The sequence below is a fragment of the Dipteris shenzhenensis genome, chromosome 14 (assembly GCF_047967505.1).
Source record: "Dipteris shenzhenensis isolate YYH24624 ecotype China chromosome 14, Dip_SZ_1.0, whole genome shotgun sequence".
NCBI classification, from domain to species: Eukaryota; Viridiplantae; Streptophyta; class Polypodiopsida; order Gleicheniales; family Dipteridaceae; genus Dipteris; species Dipteris shenzhenensis.
The window spans coordinates 41,865,534-41,876,407 of NC_141609.1; the positions used below are offsets into that span (position 1 = coordinate 41,865,534).

A 10,874-nucleotide genomic window follows, 5' to 3' on the forward strand; every position below is an offset into this window, starting at 1 on the left:
AGAGTATTGCTAAAGACTTTAGGGGAAGAACTTGGAATGACCTCCCAAAACCTTAGCTTGATGGATATTTGATCCCCCCTTTTAAATAAGTGTGTGTGAGCAAACTAGAACTGACGCAACATGTAAATAGATTCATCTGCACTAAATTATTAATGTGTGGGCAAGGTAGAAGGAATGCTCATAAGAAACATTTTTGCTTAAAAAATCACAAAACTTGGGGTTTCATATTTTTGAAGTTTTTTCTCGAGAATTCACACATTTTTAAGCTAAAATATAACTAGATTGCCTGAAATTTTGTAGATTGAGAAAATGTTTTTTCCAGCTAAAAATGAAAACGTTGCAGGTTCATTGTATATACGGCGTCTACATGTTTCCTGTGAACACCGCCATGGAGAATTCCGTCAGGCTCGAGATAAATGAGTCGTAGATTTACCATGGTAGATGATGCTTGTAAGATGGACCATATGTAAATTTAAGTTACCATAGGAGTTAAGGGATCGGACGGCTGAGATTGAATCTTAGCCAAAGGGGAGCTTTTTGTGGAGGATTATTTTTGGAAAAACAAAAGGGGGAAAAAAATAATTATATATATACACGTCATCATCTTTTTAACCTCAAGGCAAACATTGGATTCCTTACGGTTGTTCTGAGCAGACTGCACAGTTTTCCCGTCGCCATAGCTACCCCCACCCCTCAATCTGCTCCTCCCTTTCAATCTCGAAGGCATTCCCGAAATGGGCTCGCTTTCCTATTCTTCATAGAAAAGGGAGAACTTGATTCAACACTAGTCGGCTTCAAACGATAGTTCCCTCAGCGCTTCCCACCTTGGCACCCAGATTGCATTCTTCGCGGTGAAGTAGAGAACTATCGAGCTCCAACGGTCTCGGACGGGCCGTCAGCTCCTCCAGCGGCGAGCGAGAGTAGTTTTCTTCATCGTTCTCGGCCGAATTGCGGCACACAGAACGAGTGGAATTTCGAAAAGGTGCCTAACAGGCGGGATAAGCGGGGAGCGTGGGCGGGGCATGGAGCGCAACTTTTCCGTGGATGACATCCTTGGCACGTTCTGGAAATTGGACACTCAAGGCGAGGCTAACCACAGTGGAAGCTCCGGGGCTGCGGCTGCGGCTGCGGCTGTGGGTGGCCATGGCTCCAGCTTTGGACCAGACAGCGCTCTAGTCCAGGAAATCCCTTGGGTTGAGGTCCGTAAGTCAATGAGTCGGACTGATTCGGAATGGGCATTCCGAGAGTTTCTAAAGCAGCATACTTCAATTGCTGCAGCAAATCCTGATAGTACGCCATCCACTCCTAAGAAAGGAGAGGAAATCAACCGACGAGATGATCGCAGTCCTTCTGACGATCCTGCTATGGAGAAGCCTGGAATTTCCGAGGCACGAAGTGATAATCAATCTTCCAGCCTTCCGAAGGAAGAGAGCGAAGGTAGTCTGGTCACCTTTGGAACCGCTCGGTTGCCTGAGCAGGAAGTACCTGAGCAGCAAGTGGAGAAGCCTGGAATTTTCGAGGCACGAAGTGATAATCAACCTTCCACCTTTCCGAAGGAAGAGAGCGAAGGTAGTCTGGTCACCTTTGCAACTGCTGGGTTGCCTGAGCAGCAAGTGGAGAAGCCTGAGCGTAGTGATAATCAATCTTCCTCCCTTCCGAGCGAAGGTAGTCTGGTCACCTTTGGAACCGCTGGGTTGCCTGAGCAGCAAGTTTCGGGAGCATTAAATCCGTTATTCACTGGGCTACAGAACGAGCTACCGAACCTCCGTCACAGTAATCCGTATGAATATGAACATTTTCTAAAGCAGCAATTGGATATGGCGTGTGCGGCAGTCGCTTTAACACGGGTCTCTTTCTTTCTCCTTTTTCTTCTTACGATCTTTCTTCAAACTTCCCACCTTTGAGATTTAAATAATACTAAGTTTCCCAGTTTCAGCATCGCAAGTTATTTCTTTAGTGGTAGCCTTGGCCTAACAACTTCACAGTTGCAAAAAATGGGGCGGATTTACCACACCCTTTTTCCTTTGTGAAAATTATTGGTGGCCTGCCAGCCTTAGTAATGAAACTAGAAGCGAAATTACAATTTTTTTAATTGTTGCTTGTTAATTTTCTGATTGGCTAGCTTTTCTTAATAGTTAGCATCATTTTTTTTATCATTCACTCTTCCTTGTTGCTCTCCTCCTCGTTGGGCAGGCCCGTTGAATACGATTCACCTTTTTTATTTTTTGTCTTCTCAGAAAAGTTTTTATAGCCTTGGTTAGGCAGTTCTTGCAGTTGCAATTGCTCTATTTAAGGACCGTCGTCTGTAAGCCCACTGCATATTCACATGTTAGTCACAATTTAAAGTTTCTTTTGTCGGCCACTTCATGTGAATCGTGTGAGGGAACAACTTCTAGCATGCCATTTTATGTGGTCCATAGCTTGACTAATTATAGGCTTCAAAATGTTGTTGGGTTGCCTTTTATCAACTGAAGCCCACATGCTTTTTGCTGGAGTACGGAGTGGATATGGGTCTTTCATTGATAATGGTCTTATGATTCACATGTCTTTTTTAATGTTTCAATAGCTTTTTCTAAAACGTATGTTTGATATTTAAGCTATTCGATGATTTTGAGATAGTTTGATTCATGCTTTTCTGGCTAGCTCTCAAATACATGTCCCCTTTGATGTAGGTGTGCAACAGTCGCAAAAGTGGCTTGCCCAAGTTGGACCAGATGGTCACAGGCTAGCAGTCCCAAAAGTTGAACCTGGAAGCACTGGTACCTTCGTTGGTTGATAATTCTTTTCGGGATTTGCACTATTATACCTAGAAGAGGTCATGTTGTATTTGTTGAGAAGCATGAATTGCCTTAATACTAGCAGTTCCATCATAGCTACTACGCATTTTTCAGAGGGGTGTTTTTTTTGTTATCAGAGGTTAAAAACACATCTCATGGAGAATGGCTGTGAGCTGCAGAGGCCAGTTCAGCAGGACCAGTTGAGAGAAGAGCTTCTGGGCCCATAGGAATCCCGGCATTGCCTCCAAAGCCAAGAGCTGGAGCTACAGTTTCTGTCACAGCCAAGATGACTACAAGTGGTTCTTCTCGGGAGCAGTCTGATGACGAGGATGCTGAACTGGAATCAGGCCTTTGTGAGCAGAAGACGGACCCTGGTGATATCAAGCGAGTGAGAAGGTACTATGGTCTGCAATGAAATATTATCTTCTGATATTTCAATTATTATCTTCCTTGAGATGCAGGTATGTTGATCATCTTATGATGAGAGTTTGAAGATTGAAGGTCAGGCTTTTGCCAGGAAGTTGTTTGTTTATAAACTGTGCCAAGCAGGTCTGTGTAATACACACTCTCTGATGGTGATGCATGTAATGCCAGAATGCTGTCCAATAGAGAGTCGGCAAGGCGGTCTAGAAGGAGAAAGCAGGCACACCTTAGTGATTTGGAGATGCAGGTCTAGCTATAATCTTTGCCCTTCTCTTCCCTTATGAACGTTTTGGTTACAGCAATTTGCTCTATCATATATATCTTATCTCCTTGTCACACTCCTCATACTTCCATCCTGCTTAGTCTTACAGGTTGCACAGTTGAGAGTGGACAATTCTTCCTTGTTTAGACAGCTGCATGAAATCACTCAAAAGTTGAATGATGCTTTAGTGGACAACCGAGCTCTTAAATCAGATGTAGAGGCACTGAGAGCTAAGGTAAGATCTGGTTGTGAGTGTGTTTAATATCGTTTCGTAGATTTTTCATTGCTTCTCTGAAGCAATTGCAAGAGTGTTTCTGCCATTTTAGCCAGACATGATAGGACTAGGTGAAATATCATGCTCGTCTTTTGCAGGTCAAAATGGCAGAGGACTTCGTAGCAGCTGCTCCAGGTACAAGCTATTCAGTATCAAGCTCCTCACATTTATTCATAATTCGCTCTAGAATATTTACACCTGAGTGATTAGCTCATTCGCATGCTGACTCTAAAAAATGGATGCCGCACGTTCATGCATGTAGGGCGAAGACAAGTTCCAACACAAACTTCAATTGCATCATCTGTGGCACCAGTTGACTCTGATATACAGCATGTCGGGAGCAAGATGGGCCGAACCCCTTCTATGCAGCGTGTTGCAAGTCTGGAACACCTTCAGAAAAGGATAAGGGGTGGGATGCCACGTGGTTCTTTTCGTGGTGGTTGGGATGTGGATGGTCCCTCTACGGTGGAAGAAGGCTCGATAGGGGACAACTGAGCTTAGATCGCAATTCCAGCCAATAATCTGCATTTATGACAAAGTTCTCTGTTCTAACCGGAACTTTGTGACCTTGTTTTCGGGGATTCCGTTATAAGCCTATAAAGTAATTTGGACTTTTCACTGTAACAGACTACCAAATACTCCAATGTATACAGAAGTTGGTAGATCTTGGCAAGATTCTTAGAGGTATATGCAGCTCGGAGGTATTTGGATGGTAATGACTTGCTAACACTGACCTGAACTTGGCTGACAATTGTCAGTTGTGTCAGTTTGGAAGTACCCCCACCCTCTCTCTCTCTCCCCCCCTCCCCCGTTCTGCTATAAGTATATGTGTGCGTGCGCGCATGTGGGTGTGCACACCTATGTGCATTCACACGCACACATTTGTGTGTTTCACTCCCTACACCTGCATGGTGGGCTGAGTTCACGGGTACTTTGTGCATACTCTCTCATGATACATCGTGGGTGGTCGCATCCCTTTGTGTATTTTTCAGTGAATCCAGGCTGCGTATTGGGACAGTGGGACTGCTCACCAACAGCTGGTTGGACACCCTGCTGAATAATTTCACTGTGCAACATGCGATCTCAATGCTGGCAGAGGTTTAGATTCGTCCCTTGGCACTCATTAGGCAGTGGGTGAAGGACGCATAAAGCTTGGAACTATTGAAAAGGTGTTGAAAGTCAAGGTAGACGAGACAAAGCCATGTGAAATCATCAGGACCCAATGTGAAATCGTCCATGAGAACCCATGTATCGCGCGAACCTATGTATCGCTCTCTTGGCACTCGTTGATGCCCACTTATGGGCATGGTGACTTGTGAGTGTCCAAGTAACTTGGAACATGTGTTGCCTCTCATCAATGCTTGAACCATCATTTTTGTGTGTTGTTACTCTGTAGAGGCAATGTATTTTTTGATTTGAGATTTGGAGGGAAACCTTTGGTTAACCTTTGGGTCCTTTTGCACCGATAGTTAGGTTATGTTAGTGAGGTTAACATAACCACTTTTGTTGACTTAAATTTAACAAGGGCATTTCCATTGGTACCCACTATGTTATGCACTAAGTGGACTTGGCTAAAACTTTCGACAATGGATTTTTCTTCTCAAGGCCTTTCAAGTGAGTACCCTGTTGTATAGTTCTGAGTTGATCTTGACCATGAAAATTTCATAACAAGAATCTTGCTTAAATGGCATTCCCACTGCTCACTAGTAAATTTTTGCATTTCAACTTTCTCTCCTTAAAGTATGTCTTTTGGGGGGTTAAATTTACAAGCATTTTTAATAAGAAGTTATGAGATCTAATTTAACTAGACTCTCTAAATGCCACTATGTAAACACACCATTAATCACCTTAAATAGTGCTCCTTAAGTGGTAGTAGGAAATAGTCCTTTGTCTCTTGCATTTCAGAAATAGGAAGGTACATGGCCCCAAGGCCCTGATGTCTTTTCTAAATCGAAAACCTTGATCGCCACTAAACGTTGCTGGTTCCTGAGCTCATTTCGATTGCTTCAGTACTCGAAAAGTAATCTATCTGCCTCCAATCCAACCGAAAAGGTCTTCCCCAAAAGTCTGTCTGCTGTGGGATAGACCGAAGGAAATGCCAAAGGCCCTCGATTTGTTCATGCCCAACGGTTGGTCCATTTTTGTTGAGGTGCGGTTTGGCATCTTCCCAGATGCCTGCTATTTCTGCAAGAAAAGAGGCCATTTTGCAAGAGAGTGCCTGTAGAGGGGTGGTCTTGAGAATGAAGAAACGGAGAAGACTATCGCGGCTGGCTGGTGCGACCGAGTTGAGGATTGCTTGCTCTCCCCTGGGTGGAGGATTGCCCGTCAGATCTTCTTCACGGAGCCCCGTCCTCGAGTGTGCACCAACAGACAAAAGCTTCTGACGGAACCGAAGGTCAGAAAGGTGAAGGTGTGTCCAAAAGTAAGGAGGGTGTGCAAAAGAAGAAGGATGAGAGAAACGGCAAGCATGCATCGCATGGGCTTGAACCGACACCAAAGAAACCTGAGCCGTTGCGTGCTGTCAAGAACCGAGCGAGGAAGGGTTCCTTCGTCAATTTGTACGCCCCGTTGGCGGAAGGGATGGATTAAGAAATGCACGATGATGGTGACTGATGGGCAGAATAGAAGGCCATAGCTGGTCTTCATGTCCTGGAATGTCAGGGGTGCATGCGCTTTTTGGAAACAACAGGTCATAAGGAATATGTTGCATAAGTACAGACCATGTTGCTTGGCTTTGCAGGAGCTAAAAGCTGGGCTTAGGCCGCTTGACGAACTTCAGACATCGAGTTATGTTTGCATCAGTAATTGTCCTCAGACAGGGAAAGGCGGAACTTCTTTACTTCTCAGATTGTTAAGGTTGTGTCAATAGATAAAGATGATAACGGGGATACATTTTGATTAATGTGTGCATGCAAGAGCTTACCTTCTCAGTTGTTGATGTCTATGCACCGAACAGCTCAACTCAAAGAGCTAGCTTATGGGATCGATTAACATTGGCTGTGGCTGAAAGAATGCTATTCTCTTAGGGGACTGGAGCAATGTCAATCTATGAAGGGTCGCTCGCATGAGGGTTCGGGCATGCCTCTAAACTGGAAGAGGAGCCTGGCAGCATTTTAAATCCGTATGTAGACTAGTGGACTGGACTAGTTTTGAGATGCTAAAGAACCTACAAGTTTTCACCTGGCACAATAATCATGGAGATGATATTTGGCGTGCAGCCCGCCCCGATAGAATATACTTCAGCCAAGGTGGATGGTGGCTGAGCCCTTCCCTTCACGGTAAAGTACTTCTGGACTATTATTCCTCTGATCATCTTCCTATCATGCTAGGGTTTGATACGTTGGAAGTCGAGGCAACCAATAAAGGACCGATCCCTTTTAAGTGGATTTCCTCTTTGATGGGTTGGAGAGAGTTTGATGAGCAGATATGTGAGAAGTGGAAGGAGGGTGCGGCCTCTTCTAGTCACCTAATTCATCGCTGGAGCAAATGCATACATGCAACAGTGGTTATGGCTAAAGAATTTGGAAGGGATAAAGCAAAGCGTAGCAGAGTAGCAGAAAATGCTACCAGTATGGCAAGAGAACCGTTGATTCTAGCACCTCAAGAGAACCCAAGGGATAACACTCTATCGGCATTGATTAGTACCACTGAACTCTTTTTAAGGCCTTGAGCATAAAAGACTAGCGGCTGCTAGAGTAGATGCTAGGATGAAATGGCTTGAGGATAGGCCTACTGCATTCTTCTTTAGAGCAATAAGAAAAAAGAAACAGAGGGATTGTATCACCATGATCACTAATGAGGAAGGAAGGGAGGCGATGCCAACATAGCAAATGTCTTTGTGAAACACTTGGCCAAAGTTGCAGGAGCTAAACCAGTTATGCCTCCTAATTTTCAGGAGAGAGTTTTTGCTAACATGCCACGAAAAGTTCATGCTCATGAAGCTTTATTCCTTCAAAGGCCCTTTTCAGACTGGGAGATTAAATTCACAGCTATGCAGTTGGCTAAGGATAAGGCCCCTGGTCCCAATGGTATGCCAGCAAAGTTCTTCCAACAGTATTGGGACACTTGCAAGAGTCAAATGATTGAATTGATCAATTGGTGCTATAACAAGGGTGAGCTACCTAGTGGACTAAACACTGGAATTATTAAACTGATTCCAAAAAGTCATAATAGATTGAGCCGCCAATGGATACGCCTCTCCATGCTCAACAGGATCTATAAGATAGTAGCAAAACTTCTAGCCAAGATTTAAATTCATTTAGGGTAGATTGATACATCCAAATCATTTTAGATTTGTTTCTGGGAGAAACATCCATGAAGCTATTTTGAATGCTTTGCTGGTAGTAGACTATGCATTGGCTCAAAATGTGAAGATGGTCTTGCTCAATTTGGACCTAGAAATGGCCTATGACAGGATTAGCTGGGAGTTTATTTTAGGTACTATGCAAGCCTTAGGGTTTGGAGATAGGTTTGTAGGCTTACTAAGATGCTATTTACAAATGCCTCAATCAGGGTGTCAATCAATGGTTGTCATTATTAGAAGTTTTCACTTCAAAGATCAATAAGACAAGGCTTCCTGTTGGCGCCTATGCTTTTTGAAATTGTCACTGAACCTTTATTGGTACAGATTGATCATCAGTTAAACAAAGGGAATATCAAGGGTTTGAGGCTGTTGGATGGACTTATTTTTGTTCACAATTCTTTGCTGATGATAACACCAATTTCTTGGAAGGCACGAAGAAAAATATCATCAATTTTTTGAAGCTATGTAATGAATTTGCAATCTCTCAGATGCTAAGATCAATGTTGATAAGACTACAACTTTATGGATCAGTTGGGATGAACCCCCAGAGGGGTCATATATGTTTCAATTCAATTGGGTCCCTAAAGGCCAATTGATAAGGTACCTTGGTTGTCCTCTAGGAGTAGGTATAAGTCTTAAGGACAAGTTTGAGTGGGCATTTGACAAGATAAAAGGCAAGCTTGACATTGTTTGGAATTTGTTAATAAGGAAAGGCTTAGATTGATAGAGGGCACGTCACTAGCTGTGGAAGCTAATTCAAATGTGGAAGGGGTTGAATAGAGCAAGGACACCTTAGCCAAAACTGAAAGGGATATAATACAGCACAAGAAAAAGAAGATGACAATTTCTAACGTTGCTCCCAGACTGCAATCTCGTCCATCTTCTATGAGGAGGTTTTAGCCTCAGGTTTGTTGGCTAGAGGCTTTGCGATAATGGTCAAGAAGCCTTTTGCCTCGGGACTGATAAGAACCATGGAAAAGTTGTTCAATTGCATATGCTCTCCCACTACACTGGAGTCAGGCAATGTGCACGAACAGGAATTTCAAGCCTTGGCAAGCTTCAAAAAAAAAAAAGAGAAGCTAAGGAATTACAGGATGCAAGCTAAGTCTCGATAAAGGTGAATTTCTTTTGGGATTCATAGGCGTCCAATTAGACTTCTCATCTGACTTTAGCATGTATTTATTTGATCTATGGACATGTGGCCATCCGGCTACTGGGAAAAGCCAAGAAAAAAGCTTTTTCACATCTTGCAAGTTTTGGTTCAACAAATAAGGCTCAAGTGCAGTGATCGATGTGAAAGTGGATGAGCAACATAGGATTTGAAGAACAAGGGCTACCTCTAACGATTGTTGTTAGGCTTCTTGTTAATGTATATTGGCTCGTCACTGTAGAAAAGCGTCGTCTTGTAGAACTAAGTGTTGGAAAGGTCACCTCCCTATCTGTAAGCCCCCAAATGAGGAGAGCGTGGGGGAGGGAGACCTAGGGCAGAAGATGCCCAAAGAAGAAAGAGAGAGGGGGCTGCCACACGGGCAGCACCTCACAAGAGAAGAAGGCTGCAAAGAACAGAACCTGTGGAAGGAGCAGAAGGCGGGAACAGCAAGCCCTAGATCTGACCTGGCAGGGCGCGATGACATCAACAGTGTACGGCGTTGCACACGTGGTTGGGAAGAGAGCCTGGCAGAGGCACAAATATGGTAGGGAGTGCAGGCCCAGATATGTAGCAGGAAATGTGACTGTCAGTGGACAGGAGGCAGGCCTTTTATAGGCTGGATACCTGCCTTGAATGGAGGGCCAAAGGGCCCTGGAAGTTTGGGCCAAAAGCCTTGGGGAGTGTGCCCTTTTAGGGCTGGACCAGCCACAAACTGGTCGGCCAGTCTCGTCGGCCAGTCTGTAATAGGCTGGTCGGTTTTTTTGCCAGCTCCCTTGGGGCCTATAAAAGGAGAGGCCTTGGGCCTCATTTCACATCCAACAGTTCAGCAGAACCAGCAGCAGACAGGAGCAGCTAGAAGGCATTTTCTTGGGCCTCATCTTGGAGGTGAAGGAAAGTAGAAGGTGTGCTGCAGACTGAGCTCTCAAGGGCTGAACCTTGGCTGTCTCTCATGGTAGCAAGGTGTTGTGATTTGGACGGAAAGTCTACAGAAGCTCCAGGTGGAGAACGCGGACTCGAGTCTAGAGATAGCCAACAGATAGGAGAAGGACCTTGTGGTAAGATCAGAGGACCACACCATTGGTGGGACTCTGGATCTGTCTCTTTTGTATTGTGTCCATAGTTGTGGACGGAAATATATATTTTGGTGGTTTCTCTATTCGATTGGTTCATTGTCTATTGATGAGTCTGCACACCTATTGTATGCACATAAGTAAAGAAGTTTGTGATTCCACACCCACACCGCACACTGTGTGAGCTCTTGGGCATTACTATAAGTCCTCCGCTCTGCGTGTACCCTCTGTTGGGTTATTTCTAACATGGTATTAGAGCGCAAGTAGGAGGCTCACAGGTGTGGGAGCCTAAAGGCAACCTTGCTGAAGGACGACCTAATTTAGAAGCTCTAGGGAATCGACTTCCACGACTGGAGGATTGTGCCCTTGCGAAAAGGAGGGTGACTCAGGTTCAGTCAGGTGCGTTCAGAGTTCTGGTTTACTGAAATTGAGTTTGGTTGACTTTGCTGTGTGGTATAAACAGCAGAGATGTCGACCTCTACAGCCTCTTCAGCCCTTGCTTTCCCTTCCTCCTCCCCAAGTTTTCTCTCTTTCACTATCCCTAATTTTGGAGAGCCTGGGAACCTGGACGGGACTAATTACCCGATCTGGAAAGTGAAGATCCGGAGTCATTTA

General features: G+C 44.5%; 1 protein-coding gene across 3 annotated transcripts; it reads left to right on the forward strand.

The window, feature by feature from the left end:
• The first annotated feature begins 619 nt into the window (after nucleotides 1–619).
• Nucleotides 620–5,352, forward strand: LOC147894641 (light-inducible protein CPRF2-like). Of its 3 annotated transcripts, none has more exons than XM_087385111.1 (8): nucleotides 620–1,569; nucleotides 1,666–1,847; nucleotides 2,684–2,759; nucleotides 2,957–3,173; nucleotides 3,372–3,447; nucleotides 3,572–3,697; nucleotides 3,835–3,871; nucleotides 3,999–5,352. In XM_087385111.1, the coding sequence occupies exons 1-8, from the start codon at nucleotides 1,023–1,025 to the stop codon at nucleotides 4,229–4,231; spliced, it is 1,494 nt and encodes a 497-aa protein (XP_087241237.1). In that variant the 5' UTR covers nucleotides 620–1,022; the 3' UTR covers nucleotides 4,232–5,352. The 3 variants fall into 3 exon arrangements, with proteins under 3 accessions (XP_087241237.1, XP_087241238.1, XP_087241236.1); XM_087385112.1 differs by having other exon boundaries at nucleotides 620–1,437; XM_087385110.1 differs by having other exon boundaries at nucleotides 620–1,847.
• The last annotated feature ends 5,522 nt before the right edge of the window (nucleotides 5,353–10,874 follow it).